General features: G+C 36.6%; 1 protein-coding gene across 6 annotated transcripts in view; it reads left to right on the top strand.

Moving 5' to 3' along the window:
• Window positions 1–12,749, top strand: part of LOC106880839 (uncharacterized) — a 173,531-nt gene extending 160,782 nt beyond the window's left edge. For all 6 annotated transcript variants that reach the window (XM_089361647.1, XM_089361650.1, XM_089361646.1 and 3 more), the window contains exons 5-6: window positions 7,565–7,652; window positions 11,835–12,749. In XM_089361647.1, coding sequence (XP_089217773.1) covers window positions 7,565–7,652; window positions 11,835–12,029 — 283 coding nt within the window. In that variant the 3' untranslated portion in view covers window positions 12,030–12,749. The remainder of the gene's footprint in view (window positions 1–7,564; window positions 7,653–11,834) is intronic.
• Window positions 12,750–16,876: the final 4,127 nt, after the last annotated feature.

The following is a 16,876-nucleotide window of genomic DNA, read 5'->3' as shown; positions in this document are numbered from 1 at the left end:
TGACCCTGCTTCCCTTCATCACTGGAAGTGTGGTCTGGAGGAAGAGAGATGTGCCCATAGCCTTGGTATGAAGGAAGGAGCTCTGCTCATAGCCTTTTGGCCTGGAGGAAGGGACTCTGTTTATAGCCTATTCCTGGATGAAGGGGCTCTGCTCATAACCTTTTGGCCTGGAGGAAGGGACTCTGTTTATAGCCTTGGCCTGGAAGAAGGGACTCTATTCATAGCCTTGGCCTGGAAGAAGGGGCTCTGCTCATAGCCTTTTCAGGTGCTCCAAGACTTGTGGGACTGATGTCATAAATTTTTCTCGTGAACCATTACGGCAATTACTGAATATAAGACTAATGAGATGGTGGTGGTGGTAGTTGTGGCCTCAGCTCAACCTTAATTGACCAGTGCTATGATTAAAGACATTCCAGCCATGATTATCCTGTATTATCTTTTTCTGATATAGTGAATGTAGAACTACTACATTTAATGTGTCTTTTAAGTTATGATTTGAGGGATATTTGGTTGTTATTTCTAACAGGTCAAGCAAAGTGGTGTATTGGCAGAGTTATTAAAAATTAGATATAATGTCTTGTGGCATTTGTTCCAGCCAACTCCTGCATTCTGAATTCAAATCCTAGTGAGGTGAACTGTGTCTTTCGTCCTTTTGGGGATCAGTAAATAAATTATAAATTCCAGGTTAAAGGTATGACAGAAATATTGGAGCATCTGACAGGGTACCTTATTTCTCTTCCAGTTGTTTGCATTCTGAGTTCAAATTCTGCCTTGGCCTACTTAGTCCATAGCCCAGTTTAGCACCAGAACCTGGCTCTTGGATGCCTTTAGTGGACTGTCCTCTGTTTAGCAAGCATTCAGGTCATGTGATGGAAAATGGGACCTTCAGGGTCTTAAAACAACTGGAGTTAGACATTGATATATTGATAGCAGCAACATCTTGGTCACATCAATATGTGTGAATGCAAAATAGACCCAATGCCTGCACTACAAATAGCTAAAACAGAAAATGGCATTTCTATCAGGTTGAGAAACTTTGGAGGGTGTGAGTTTTTTTGTTTGTCTGGGTTGAAATAAAGGAAAATATTATTAGAACGGAATTGATATCGCTGTTTTGAAAGGTGTTGATGTGTCTGGGGCTATTTGCACCTCTTCACCTGGTCACTTAGTATGTTAGCAGTAGCAACTATGTCTCTCTCTCTTCAGCTACCACCAGCAAACCATCTCAAAATCAGGAAATGAAGCATCATCATGATTATTATTCAGTGTCCGTTTTTCCATGCTGGCACCATTGTCTGTTCTGGCATGGTTTCTATGGTGGGACGCCCTTCCTAACACCAACCACTTCAAAGAGTGTACTTGGTACTTTTAACATGGCACCAGTACTGTCAGGTTCACCAAGTAACTTGTAAGACAAGTAGCAATTCTGCTGTGGCGGATAGATCTTCTTGAGTACAGCAATGTGCCAGATATCAGTTCTTGGTCGTCATCTTCATAAGGCTCAATGTCTTGAGATTGGCTTTCAGTACTTTGTCCCATGTCTACCTGGGTTTCCTTCTTCCACAAGTTCCATTCACTTTAAGTGATTGGCACTTCTGTATGCAACTGTCTTCATCCATATTTATCACATGACCAAACCAGCATAGTCCTCTCTCTTGCACACTGCATCTAATTTCTCTTATGCCCAACTTTTCCTTTCTAAACACTAGCTCTTTGTCATACATGTACAAGGTGGGATTAAAAGGTTCCCGGACTAGTTATGTTTTATAAAAATAACTTATTTTCCTAAGTTTTAACATCTGTTCCCTAAAAATAGTCATCTTGCACAGCAATACACCAGTCTCAGCATTCCTACCACTTTTGGAATCCAGCCTGGAAATTGTTTTCCATAAGTAAGTCAAGGACATTCTGCAGTTTGCTCTGGATCTCAACAACAGTGTTAAAACGGCAACTTTTGAGCTGCGTTTTCATCTTGGAGGAAGAAATGGCAATCCATAAGTGCTGAATCAGGTGAATAAGGCAGGTGCAGGAGTGATATCATGTTGTTTTTGGTGAGAAACTGATGAGTGAGGAGATCTCAGTGAAGAATCCAGTTCTTTGCACCCCACAGATCCAGTCGCTTTCAGTGAATGTCCTGTCAAATGCTTCAAAATGTCGTAGTAGAACTCTTGATTGATGGTCTGGCCCTTGGGAATGAATTCTCAATGTATGATACCACATTTCTGGTGGTGATGCTCATGGCAGGTTTTCCAGATCATTCATTGTCTTCCAGGGATGTTCTTCCACTTTTGAAGTTCCTGTGCCACTTGAAACATTGTGTACGATCCATTGCCTCATCGCTGTAAGCTTGCCAAAGCATGCTCAATATCCCTGTAGCAAGACTTCCTAAGTTTAACGTAAAATTTCACATTGGCTGTTTATTCTTGTCCATGACAAAATTACAGGCTATGGCTACATGTGATGACAAAACTACAAATTTCGTAAGTTGTGAAGTAAACACAGTAATGTCACTCAGCACACTGTCTCATGAAGGTCACTGCGAGTTCTCACTGTGCACGCAATGGTATGCTGCCATCTGTTGGCTGACTACAGAACTAGTCTCACTACCACGTAGCATTGCTGGTCATATACATGTATCATACAATCTTCTTTTCTTATGGAGAGAGAGAGAGAGACCCTTTGGTTGCCAACAGAGGTAAAAGTTCTCAAAATTTTCTGTATCCTATTCTTATTCTAGTGATTACACTGTCTGTGCATCCTCCCTCACAGTTAATTAGATCCCCGAGGTAGCAAAAATTATCCACTACCTCTAAAGAGCCTCCAGGGCATTTGAGAAAATTGATCTGTAGTTTTTATGACTCCTGTGCATCTTCCACATACAAACGCTATCTTCTCTGATAACCATACTGAAACATATTGGAAATTTAAGTCTAGAAATATTATGCATGAGAAATTAAGATGGTTGGCTATAACTGGAATGCTAATTAACCTGTAAAGCAGTGGAGAAGGAAGAAGACTAACTTATAGTTTAGCACCAAGTATGAACACCACCAAATGGCAGTGCCTCTTCGCAGCTATTTCCTTGTGTATCTTGGTTTAAAAATAGATACACTATGTCCTTGTAGAGGCAACTAAAATATTTAGCTGTAGGGAGGGCATTTGGTTGTCAGACATTACCCTTAAAACCTGTCTGAAAAAGCATGGAAAACGGATGTTAAAAGAAAAAACAAAACAATGTTGACGTTATTGCTAATTTTGTTGATCTCTTTTGAACTGTCTGTGAATTGTCTGATAATGAAGTGATATGTTAAAAATAACATAAGAAAGATCGGTCAAAGTATCTGCTTAAAGATAAGTAGACAAACCACATTGTTTATTAATTACAAACGAGGGATTGTTCTTGATTAGTCATGATTGTGCTGTTTATGATGACATTACATTCAGCACTCACTCACATTAAAATAACAACAAAAAAATAGGAGAGAACTCAGACGAGATTCAATAATTTATACAAGCAGTTATCAACATTTTGCACCACCTTTTACAGAATGTCATGGTTTTCTACATAATACCGGATTATCTTAAACAAGAGCTATACTCTCTTTAGATATTTGCATATTCTAGTGACCCCTTTGTTAACTTTTGTATGAATTACTAAAAAAAATGAAGATTATAATGTAATGAAATCCTATTGGGTCTTGATGCATCATCAGTCATGTTCTCTACTCACTGATAACTATCTAACTCATATGTAAGCTTGATAAAGAGTTGTTTTGAAAATATGTTTAAAACCTATGTACTGTACTTGGTTTAAATATTCTAAGAGAAATCATAATCCTTTAAACATTCATTGCCCCCACTTGTTACCTTTTTATGAGCTCACAAGGCTTTTAAGGGAGTACTTTTACCCAGATTAAGGACTCCTTAGGACCAGCATCCAATCATATATATCTGTCACACATCTTTGCTTCCCTTCATTCTTTCCTCCTTATCTCTCTATGTCTCTACACACACATACACACACACACATACAAACAAAACATTAACACCAATCTCAAAGGGAAGAATGGCATAGTTGACTTTGGCAAGATTTGAACTCAGAGCACAGAGAACTGTATGGTATTCTGATATTTTAGCAATTCAGTCAATTCACTGTTTTCAATGGAGTTAAGGATCATCCATCTTTAGAGAAAGGGGTTTGAAATGACTTCACTGAGGATCAAACTTACAAATCTGGCATGTTATAAACCTTTTATCACTCTTGTATGTGTGTTTGTGTTCCGAGTTCCAATTCTGTCAAGGCCAAATTTTACTTTCATCCTTTCAGGGTTGTTAAAATAAAGTATCAGGTAATTACTGGGATTGATGGTATTGACTAACCCCATCCCCTCAAAATTGCTGGCCTTGTGCCAAAATTAGAAAGAATTATTTTTATTGAAGCCCTGGACCAACCACTACTACTACTACTACTACTGTAGTGAGCTTGCAGAATCACTAATATGCTGGACAAAATGCTTAATGGTTTTTCTTCTGGCTTTGCTTTCTGAGTTCAAATCCTGTCTACATCGAATTTGCCTTTCATCTTTTCAGGGGTGGTTAAATAAGTATCAGTCGAGTACTGGGGTCAATGAAATTGTCTAGTCTCCTTCCTCAAAATTTCACTACAAGTGGAGTGGATTTCAAGCAGAAGTCAAGTTACCATACAGTGGCTTTCCATTTTGGTTTAATATATTTCTTGCATTGTTTGTTGTAGGTGTAGGCATGACTGAATAGTTAAGATGCTTGCTTCCCAATCATTTGGTTTCAGAGGGCTTTGGGCAAGTGTCTTCTCCTATAGCTCAAGGCTAATTAAAGCCTTGTGATTGGATTTGATTGACTGAATGTGAAATAAGCTTGTTTTTGTGAGTATGTCTGTGTCTGTTTACATTTTCACTTCTCTGAAAATCACAAGCGACAAGTGGTGGTGGTGTTGTCATTTCTCCTATCAACCAACCATCTGCTGGCTTTTGACCTTCAAAGACATATGAAATAAGAAAACCCTTACTTGAAAAACAGATAAGGGTTAGTGACAAGAAGGGTATCCAACCATAAAAACAATGCCTACATAATATTTTTTTCTCCATAATGTATATGAAGAAACAGATGAGAACAAAAATATTTAGAAAATGTTTTGACCGGGAAATTAGTATTGGTAGTGATGTGATCAGTAGAACTGTGAATAGCAAAACATTCTAAAATTCAAATCCTGATGATGGAGCAAGTTTGTTTTTTTATTCAGCTAGGGTTCCATAAAATTATCAGTGATACTATACTAGGACATCATCCTTCCACAAAAATTACAACCTGTACCAAATAGATGGAACTCGTTTTTCTGACATAGACCAGGTATGGCAAAGTCCAGTGGTCATGGCCAGAGCATGTAGTGAAATATTTGGAAGGAATAAATTAGTGAACATTAAGCATCACACACACACACACACACACACACACACACACACGCACATGTATATACATATATGCACACACATACACAGGCACACCAGACAGTAAACTAGACATATACACATTAAATTTGATACCACATAAGCATATTTGTTTTAGCTATAAAATATTAGTCACAAGAATAAACCAAACCACTAGCTTGGGAAAATTTGGTGAAAAGCAGCCCCTGAAAATAATATGCATACACTTACATTTGCACATATAGCAGCTTGTATACACACATGCATACTCACTCACACACACATATCTACACACAAGTGTGTGAGTATATAAATAAATACACACACACACACACACACACACACACACAGAATCACCAGCTTGAGTCACACATTATTATTTGTCACCGCATTACACCTTTTTGTGAGAGACTTTTACTCACACACACACAAGACATCCTTAATACTCTATTGACTTCAGATAAACTGGGAGCTACCCAAAAGGCACTAAAAACTGCTAGGTACCACTGTTTACTGTTGTTGGATATAAGTCAAGGTTAAAGAAACTTTTCATAACTCATAAAAACCAGTAAGGCCAGTTTATAGTGACAATAAACAGTTCCTCCTCCTGTTTTATGGCATTCTTTTCTTTCCATGCTAGCATGGGTTCACCAGATATATTATTGGAGCATTATTTTACAACCAAGATGCCCTTTTTGTTGTTATCCATTATCTGTTTTTGAAGTAAGAGTTTCCCTATTTCATATGTCTTTCAAAGAATGAAGCAAGCAGACAATTTTATTGACAGGAGTGACAACACTGCTTGCTGTTGGTGACTTTCACAAAGCACATTTATTTTTCATATTTTATCTGTTTCATTCTTTCAACTGTGGCCATGTTAGGGCACTGCCTTGAAGGGTTTAGATGAACAAATCGCTCACAATACTTAAGCCTGGTATTTATTTTCTTCCATTTGGGCCCCAATATCTTTTACTGTGTCATCCTCCCATCATTTTGGAAGTCTTGTGATTGGTCTTTAAAAATCTCTTAGAAACCACTAAATGATTGCATGTGCCCAGCTGTTGTTTCGGAGTTTTGCAACATGCCCAACCCAGCAGAGGTTGTGCATTTGGTATTCCACAATCACATCATCTGTTCCACTCTGTTCTTGAATTCTCTTATTTTTGATATACTCCCACAATAATACTCCAAACATGGATATTTCCATGGCCAGTTGTATCAGAGCTAGTTTTTTTTATTTTTATGCAGTAGTCCATGTTTCACATGCATATAAGAGCACAGGTAGGGCTGTGTTATTGAAGAGATTAGCACATAGGGTCATGTCCAGATATCATCATCATCATCATCATCGTTTAACGTCCGCTTTCCATGCTAGCATGGGTTGGACGATTTGACTGAGGACTGGTGAACCAGATGGCTACACCAGGCTCCAATCTGATTTGGCAGAGTTTCTACAACTGGATGCCCTTCCTAACGCCAACCACTCCAAGAGTGTAGTGGGTGCTTTTACGTGCCACCGGCACAAAGGCCAGTCAGGCGGTACTGGCAACAGCCACGCTCAAAATGGTATATTTTATGTGCCACCTGCACAGGAGCCAGTCCAGCAGCACTGGCAACGATCTCGCTCTAATGTCTTTACACGTGCCACCGGCACAAGTGCCAGGAAGGCGACGCTGGGCACAGGTGCCATCCCGATTTCGCTTTCGCTTGCCCTAACAGGTCTTCGCAAGCCGAGTTTCGTGTCCAGCTTCTACACTATTCTTACATTGTGACATTCCAGTGTTCATGTCTTGGCATATATTTTCTATTTATTCCAGGTAAATGTACTTCTTCACTTCCTCAAGTTCATTACTTCTCACCACTATTATTCTTATGCTTTATTTTCAGACCTCATGTATTTTGTTTCCATAAGGTCCACTGATGAACTTTGGGTATCCAACTCTATCTGTATGATCTGCAGCAAATATGCAGGAGTCTAGAAGTTTGATTTGTTACTTAGACAAATGTTCTTCATAAAATTCTTGTTGCTTTCTTTCACTCATTCTTTTTTCTTTTTATTTGTTTTTTTTAAATAATTTATTTTCTTTCTTTATCTATTCTAGAGTCACTCAGCCGAGATTACCTCGAAAAAAGCAAGCCTCCATTGCAGATGGCTCTTCATCCTCTGATGAAGATGGTGATATAACAATGGTGAGTATCACACACACACACACTACTATTATTTTCATGTCATATAAACACACATGTATAACTACTATTCTTATATCATATAAATATACTTGCACATGAGTGTATGTATATATATATATATATATATATATATATATATATATATATGAATTCTCAGATTCAGTATGATCATGTGAAGAAAGTATACTCATGGCTCATCAGTTCAAATTCTCTGATGATTCCTTTGTTTCTGAGCAAAACTCTCAGACCATGAAACACAAACCTATTACCAACCAGATGTTGGTAACAGGTCCTTGATTTCTTCATGTTTTTCTTTTAAAGGAAAACCTTGGTAAGGATGATCTTTCATTGATATCTTGATGACTTGTAGACACACATTATTTCTTTATGCAACCATTATATGCTAAAAAGTATATTAAACATTTGAGTTAGCAGTGCTCTTAGACCACGTGTTAAGGTCAATGCTACAGAGTTTTTATAGAAATTATAGCCAGCTCTGATTTTGAGATGTCTTGGATACAAAACATCATAACAAAATCAGTGCCGGCTATAATTCTATAGAAAATTTGTAGAGATGACTTTAATACACATCATTGATATCTGTTATGGTGAAATTTCAAGATTTGTCTCTGTCTGTCCATAACTGGAAAACTGTTTATAATTCCTAACCTATAAATTGTGTTGTTTCCACATAACCTTCACTGTTTGTTGTCACAGCAGAGACAACACTCAGTTTAACTAGATGTTAATAAGTCCATCAAGTCAAGTGGTGGTAGTAGTGGTGGATGACAAACACAAAGACACCTGCACACACATATATGGTCCTTGTTTGTCCCCTCTGTATGTAGCCCCTTGTGGGCAGTAAAGAAATAAGAAACTGTTCTATATAATAGAGTGCTCACACACTTTGTCTGGTGAGCGCAATAACTTTAATTACTCAAGGCTATAATCTTTATCAAGGTGAGGTACACATTATTGAACAAAACTTAAAGCAACCAAACATTGGAAAGGGAAACAACTCTCTAGAGTTCCAATTTAATTAATACTGAAATTGGCAATATGGTGGGAAGAGGGTTAACTTTCCTTTCTTGAATTTCCTCATAGCAGGAAATACATCTTGTAATTTTTATGCATACTTATTTCTGCTGTTGTATTTATTACTTGTAATTTACTAAGCTACAACTGTTACTTACTCTCTTTTATTTAATCTGATGGTCTGAAAAGGGTGCTCTGTTCTCCTTATCACCATACCTACAGCAGTCATGGGTCTCTGTGTCAAAGCTGAAGATTCAAGACATTTTCTTGGGAAAGATACAGCAGTGGTGTTGCTTTCTACCATTTTATTTAATGTTTACACTGATAGTCTCCTGCTTTTCTGAGTTTACTTTTCAGAGACAGGCCCTACTTAACCTGTAGGCAAAGGGACTGATTCACACGACATCAGGGCATGTCCACACATCAGTGAGCCTATGTGACACATTTCTAGGGATCAGCCCTCCTCTGCATCCTGTTTGCCTTGACCATAGGACCATCTTCTGCAATTTGACCTGTAGGTGTGGCCCTTGACAGGTACTGCCCTCCTAGGCCAGAACAGACTTGAGAGTAAGAGTAAAGGTAATGGGATAATGAAGGTGTAACCCTCTCCTCCCCAAAACTTCTGAATTGGAACCTCATCACAGAACAAGACAAAACATAAATTACAAGCTTTCATTAAAAAGGACTTTATGGACACCTTGTGTGTGTGTGTCTGTAGTCTTTTATTTGTTTGCCATTTGACTGTAGCCATGCTGGAGCACTGCCTTGATGCATTCTAGTTGAACAAATTGACCCCAGGACTTGCTTTTTAAGCCTATAGTACTTATTCTATCGGGCTTTTTTGTCAAATTGCTAAGTTACGGAGATGTAAGCACACCAATACCAATTGTGATGGGGTGACAAACAGAGACACACACACACACACATAAATATATACATATATATATACGTATGTATATATATATAAACAACGGGCTTCTTTCAGTTGCCATCTACCAAATCCACTCACAAGGCTTTGGGCGGCCTGAGACCATAGTAGAAAATACTTGCCCAAGGTGCCACACAGTGGAACTGAACCTGGAACCATGTGGTTGGGAAGCAAGTTTCTTACCACACAGCAATTCATATATATAAATAAAATCATCATTTAACAGCAACGTTTCCATGGTTGTATGAGTTTGATGGTATTTGTTGAGGCAGATATTTCTACTTCTGGATACCTTTCTTGTCACCGACCCTCACCTCGACTGTTTCTGAGCAAGGCAATATTTCTTCATGGTCACACATAAGACAGGGTACATGCAAATACATACATATCTAGTCAATGGGCTCCTTTCAGTTTCCATTCACCAAATCCACTCACAAAGCTTTGGTTGGCCCCAGGACTACAGTAGAATGCATTTCCCAAAGATGTCATGCAGCAGGACTGACCCCCATGGCTGGCAAGCAAACTTCTTTCCCACACAGCCACGCCTGCACACACACCTCTCTCTCTCTATATATATATATATATCTCTCTCTCTCTCTCTCTATATATATATATCTCTCTCCCTCTCTCTATATATATCTCTCTCTCCCTCTCTCTATATATATATATATCTCTCTCTCCCTCTCTCTATATATATATATATCTCTCTCTCCCTCTCTCTATATATATATATATCTCTCTCTCCCTCTCTCTATATATATATATCTCTCTCTATATATATCTCTCTCTCCCTCTCTCTATATATATCTCTCCCTCCCTCTCTCTATATATATCTCTCTCTCCCTCTCTCTCTATATATATCTCTCTCTCCCTCTCTCTATCTATATCTATCTCTCTCTCCCTCTCTCTATCTATATCTATCTCTCTCTCCCTCTCTCTATCTATATCTATATCTCTCTCTCTATCTATATCTCTCTATCTCTCTCTCTCTATCTCTACCTCTCTCTATCTCTCTACCTCTCTCTCTCTCTCTACCTCTCTCTCTCTATATATCTCTACCTCTCTCTCTCTCTATATCTCTATCTCTCTCTATATCTCTATCCCTCTCTCTCTCTCTACCTCTCCCTCTCTCTATCTCTCTCTCTCTCTCTATCTCCCTCTCCCTCTCCCTCTCTCTCTCTCTCTCTCTCTCTCTCTCGAGAGAGAGAGAGAGAGAGACTATGTGTGTATATTCCACACAATTAGATATAATTGATATTGTTTGTCTTCTATAATAAGGATTTCTTACTCGAATATACAGAGCACCACATAAATTTATGAGAGAGAAATAATTTGTTGTAAAATGCCAATTCAAATCTGATTAAGCAAACTAATAATCAAAGATATTCCAACCATGACTATCCTATGTTATTTTCATTTTCAGAGACCTACATTTAAGACTGTATCATTTAATGTGTTCTTTCTTAACATGTCTAGTTAGTCAAACTACAATTTTCAAACTTTTTCAATCCATGGCACATTGAATGAGGAGGTGCTAAAAGTGTTAGATCACACTATCAGGTCGTTGTAAAAGTTTGATTTTTAATAAAAATATAACTAGTACAATTGAAATTATTTTAGAACAGATGCATGCATGCATTGCACTTTGTTACAAAGGATTTGGCTCAGGTGCCAGCTGTAGAAACCAAACCAAATCACACTGGAATCTGGTGCAGCTCTCCAGCTTGCCAACTCTGGTCAAACCATCTAGCCCATGCCAGCATGGAAAATGAATGTTAAAGGATGATGATGATAAATATACATACACTGGTGCAGTGCATTAAAGAACAACCCAGTTTTCTGAATATCCTAGCACTTTCTGATTTGTCACAAAGACTTGTGATGCATCTTGAGACTATTGTGGTGTAAGTATACCATGACCTAATGGTCAAAAACATGAGAGAGATGTTCTCTTGTTAGATTGCAGTTAGTTAGTTGAACCCCAATTATGATTGAATAGAGATACCACCATCTGCCACCTGAGCACATAATTTTCCATTGAAATAGATGCTTTATGTCCTCCTTTGACCATACTTACATATTCCAATCTGATGAGAGATAAAGTGTTTTTAAAGTTTTCCTCTCTTGTATGCATTCAATCACATAACTTGTTACATAAGTATTCAATATCAAAGTTTTCTCTCTGTATATATAGATAACATATATTTTCTTTTTCTCAGTCTAAACAAGGAATGCGTCAGATATTACCAGCACCAGGTAAACCCGACTGCGGAGAGTTGAAATACTTGGACTTAAGACTTGACGACACTGCTGAGACCCCAAGTGGACCTCCTCCTTCTTGTGAATATCGGGAGATAGACTTTGTAAAGACCAATGCTTTGAGAAATGTAAAAAATGCCAGGGTGCTGGAATAATGATGATGGAATTTAATAAAAAAAAAAAGGGGGGAACAGAAAAGCAAAAAAAAAAAAAAAAAAGACAATTGCTGTAGGGTCCTTCAACTGTCATATTTTTAAATGTATATATACATATGTATATGTGTGTGTGTATATATGTGTGCATGTTTGTGTGTGTGTGTGTGTGTGTGTGTAACTACAGCTGCAGTCAAGGATGATTTGATAGCATTTCCTATACTTTTGCTAATGGTTTTTAGGCCCATGTAGTCGCAATAATGTATATACAGATACATATATATATATATACATATGCACACGCACATACAATCATTCATAGATTTCTGTATATATATACAATCACACACATGTATTTATACATACTTTTATGTATATATACAAATATATATGCACATGCATACACAGATTTATACATACATTCATATGTATATGTATATAGAAACACACACACACATGTATACAGATATACATACTTCAGATTACTTCAATGAGAGGAAAAAAAAAATTCCTTTTTTATCATAAAAACTAAAAAAAACAAGCAACAAAAATTATCCCACCGAAAAATGAAGGGAGAAGCTCAGAAGTGAAACTTTTTTTGTATATTTTCAAAAAAAAAAACCCACAAAAGTCATTCTTGATTGAGGACAAGAGAAATAAAGAACATGGTATTATTAATGATAATAATAATAATAATAATAATAATATCCTTTTTACACTTTCCTTACATGTTGCTGTTTTATTATTCCTTTTCCTACACTATCATCACATCTACCTGTAAAAGAAAAAGACAGATATTATTTTTGTTTTGAAATTCCAAGAAATGAATAATTGTCCAATTCCAACTTTGTGATGGTAAATCTTCAACTGACTTTTTTTCATTTTTTTTTTTGTCTTCTTAATTTTCAGCCAGTCCAGCCCACCCCAACAATAACAACTAAGCATAAGAAAATACATTGTTTCTGAAACACACACACTTCCTTGTTTTTGTTATTTTTTAATGCGTGTGTGTGTGAGAAAAGCAAAGGATAAGTTCAACAGTCAATAAACAGAAAAAAAAGTGATGAGGGTTTTTGAGTGGGGGTGGGGTGGGGTGGTGCAGTGATTGATTCGTTAATGTGTGCATGTGTGTATTTACACGTGTATAGATAGACACGTATAATGAAGTATTTAATATACACGTATATCTGTGTGCATGTACATGTAAAAGGTCTTTTGGTGTGTGTATGTATGTATGTATGTATGTATTTATAGATTTATACCAAAATTTGGTAAAAATATTGTATCTGTTATCAAACGTAGCAAAATACTCACATGTGAATTTTTGTATATATATCGATTTAAATAAGAGCTAAAAGATGATCCATTTTTTTTTTACAATAGATCATATTTTAGCTCTTATTTAAATCGATATATATATACACATACATACACACACACACACACTTAAATTTACAAGTATTTACACCATCCAACAAATACACATCCTTACACAATTACCCACGTGTATCCAAGTTTTTCAGAATTATTTTTTACCAAAACCAGCAGCATCACTTATAAATTGTCAGTATTTGTTCTGGTTTCTGAGTTCAAATCCTGCCTAGCTGAACTTTACCTTTCAACTCTGCTAGGTTGATAAAATAAACTACCCTGAAAATTACTCTGTCAAAAGCATTAAATAATACTAGTAGTAATCATGATTTTAAAATATTGGCACCAGGTCACATATTTTGGAGAAGGGAGTAACCAAACAGAAAGCCCTAGTAGATGACTGGTACATGTTTTATCAAACCCAGAAACATGAATTTTTTTTTTCTTTTAAATGGTATATTTCTAAAGAAAAAAAATAGGTAAAAGTCAACTTCATTAACCTCAGAATATTGTTTTTTGTTTTTTTTTAATAATTTTATCAATGATGAAAGACAAAATTGGTCTTAGTGGAATTTGAAATTAAAAAATAAAGAGTTGTAACAAAACAGCCAGCACAATTCTGTCATCCACAGACAAGCTAAAAATAATGATTCTTTCTAAATTTAGTAATTAAAGTGCAAATGAAATATATTTTTGTGTGTGTGTATATATACAATATATATGTGTGTGTGTGTTTTGCAGCTTTAAATCCTTTCACCTTAACCAGTTTCTGATTAGAAAAAGACATTTTCCTTCACTTGCTTCAGTCATAATGATGTGACCATGTTGGGGATTTTTAGTCAATCATATTGACTCCTGTACTTGTTCTGTCTTTCTGCCAAATCACTAAGTTATGAGAGCATAAACAAGCCTACACTATTTGTGAAACAGTGGGAGACAAACACACACACTCATATATATTTATGCACATACACATATGTCTTAATTAGTAAATGACAAAAGACTTTGTTAATGAAAATGATCATGTGACTCCTGTTCTTTTGTCATTAAATAATTGATATTATGCTCTGTACTGACCTAACTTTACTCTAAAGCATAAGTTCTAACAACAGGTTATTAGTATCGCTATCCCTAAGCAAATTCATAATATATGTATATATAATATACACATACATACATATATATATATATATGACTGGCTTCCACACAATTTCTATCTACTGAGTCCACTTACAAACCCATAGTAGGAGGTAATTACCCAAGTTGCCACACAATGGGACTGAACCTGAAACAACTTGGTTGTGAAGCAAACTTCTCAGCCACACAACAATATCTTCCCTGGTTATTCTTAAACATTTTTCCTTTGTATGTTTCTAAGATTCCAAATCTCTGATATCCAGAACATAAGAAGGAAAGTTTTTCTTTGAAAAAAATAATAAAAGAAAGAAAGGGAGAATTTAAAGAATCCATGCTAAATCCAAGAAGGGGGTTATTCAATCACTTTTATTCTTTCCCAAAATGTGTTACTTTGTGCCAATTAGGATTGTTGGCAAAAATGGTAGTTACAATTTTTTTTTCTTTTAGTTTTCTAATTGTTGTCTTATAGTTTTGTGAAGAAAATGGAGAGCATCTATCCATGGCACCACTTCTGTATTGTTTTTCAGGGCTTACTAGAATGCCCTGAATGCAATAAGGGTGAACTCTGCTGAATGTATCCAATGATTAGGTGGTGGTAGGTGTAAGGGTGATGGATTAAATCTACCCACGAACAAGGGTGTGGTACAGCTTCCATTTACTCAATTTCACTTTCGCACCTGATCTGCTGCAAATCGCAGTCAAATCTCTCACAAATCACATTATCTATAATGAGAAAAGATATGTTAATGTAATTCTGTCACACACCCAAAACAGATGGCATGGTCACTGATGGACAGCCTCTGACCATAAGTTTTGCTCTATCAAGATTAACCTCAGGTTAACAATCCAATTCCACTCACAAGTTTACTTATGTAGAAGACATTTGTTCAAGGTGCCACACAAGACTGAATCCAAAACCACTTGATTACATAAACTTATGAATCACCTGGCCCATCTCTGCACTCGTAGACATGCTTAATGAACTTGACTTTTATTTGGCATAGATTTATGACACTGGTTGAAGGCTATAAATTGTAGAGGTAACATTAGTCAAATTGATCATTATTTAATCAATCGAACATCAATCAATCAATCACTAACTGAAACTGCTCTCTCAATTCCATTATTCACCATTCTTGCTTTTAGTAGGTGCATTGACAACATTAATGAAAAAGGTTCACTTAATAAACATTTACGAAGAATTCTGACAATTCATCAATTTAAGTTGTAAGTCATTGCACTTACTATCATCTTTAACATCATTTTATGTCTATTTTCCATGCTGGCATGGGTTGGACAAGTTGTGACAGTCTGGATCAGTTCTCATTTGGAGTTTCTGCCTTCCTAGATGCATTGACATCCACATTTCACTTATACATGTCATTTGGTTGGATGCCCTTTCCAACATCAATCCCTTTACAGTGGACTAGGTGCATTTTATTGTAGCACCAGCACTAGAGGAGATGTCTTGCCTCAGCAAGATTAAAGAGTTCTCACATCTCTGTTCATTCATCAATCATTTTACAAACTGCATCAATTAGTGACACCAGCATAGAGAGGTTGATGACTAAAGGTACCTTACTACTCCTAAGTTATCTATTCAATGTAGACATAATAGAGTGAGTATGAGCATAAGTATGAATAGATTAGATAGTTATTTGGATTATTGAGGAGGGAGTAATAGAAGAGAAACAGTGATAGGTGGCTTCATGCTGGGTGAAGACAGGATGATGAAAGAATGAGTAAGATGTGTGTGGGTGGGGAGTCAACAATGATTTGAAAAATGGTGATTGACTGGTGAAAGGATAACAGTAAAGATGGTGATGGTAAGAGTGTGTGGTGGTGTGGGAGAACAATGACTAACCATGTCTCTTCACATAAACACCATGATGATAGAGTAATAGTTGAAAGCAACAAAAAGGGAAGTAGAGAATTAACAGAAATAGCAAAATAATAATAAAAATATACATCCTAATCTCTTTCACGACTACCATTTACATGCATGTGTGTGCATATCTTTCATTTCAGTCATTGGACAGCCATGATACAGTACATCCTTAAAGAATTTAGTTGGACAAATTGACCCCCAGTACTAATTTATTTTTGTTTAAGTATGGTACTTATTCTGTCAGTCTCTTTTGCTGAACCACTAAGTTACAGGGATGTAAATAAACCACATGGTTACATAACAAGCTTATGAATCAGGTGTTAAGTAGTGAGGAGACAAGCAGATACACGCATTATATATATACACACTTTCTACTAACTTCTACACAGTTTCTGTGTACCAAATCCACTCACAAGGCTTTAGTCAGCTTGGGGCTATAGTAGAAGATATTTGC

This window comes from Octopus bimaculoides, chromosome 13 (assembly GCF_046866305.1).
Source record: "Octopus bimaculoides isolate indiv1 chromosome 13, ASM4686630v1, whole genome shotgun sequence".
NCBI classification, from domain to species: domain Eukaryota; kingdom Metazoa; phylum Mollusca; class Cephalopoda; order Octopoda; family Octopodidae; genus Octopus; species Octopus bimaculoides.
The sequence above is the reverse complement of the archived record's forward strand: the minus strand, read 5'-3'. Positions and strand labels throughout refer to the sequence as shown.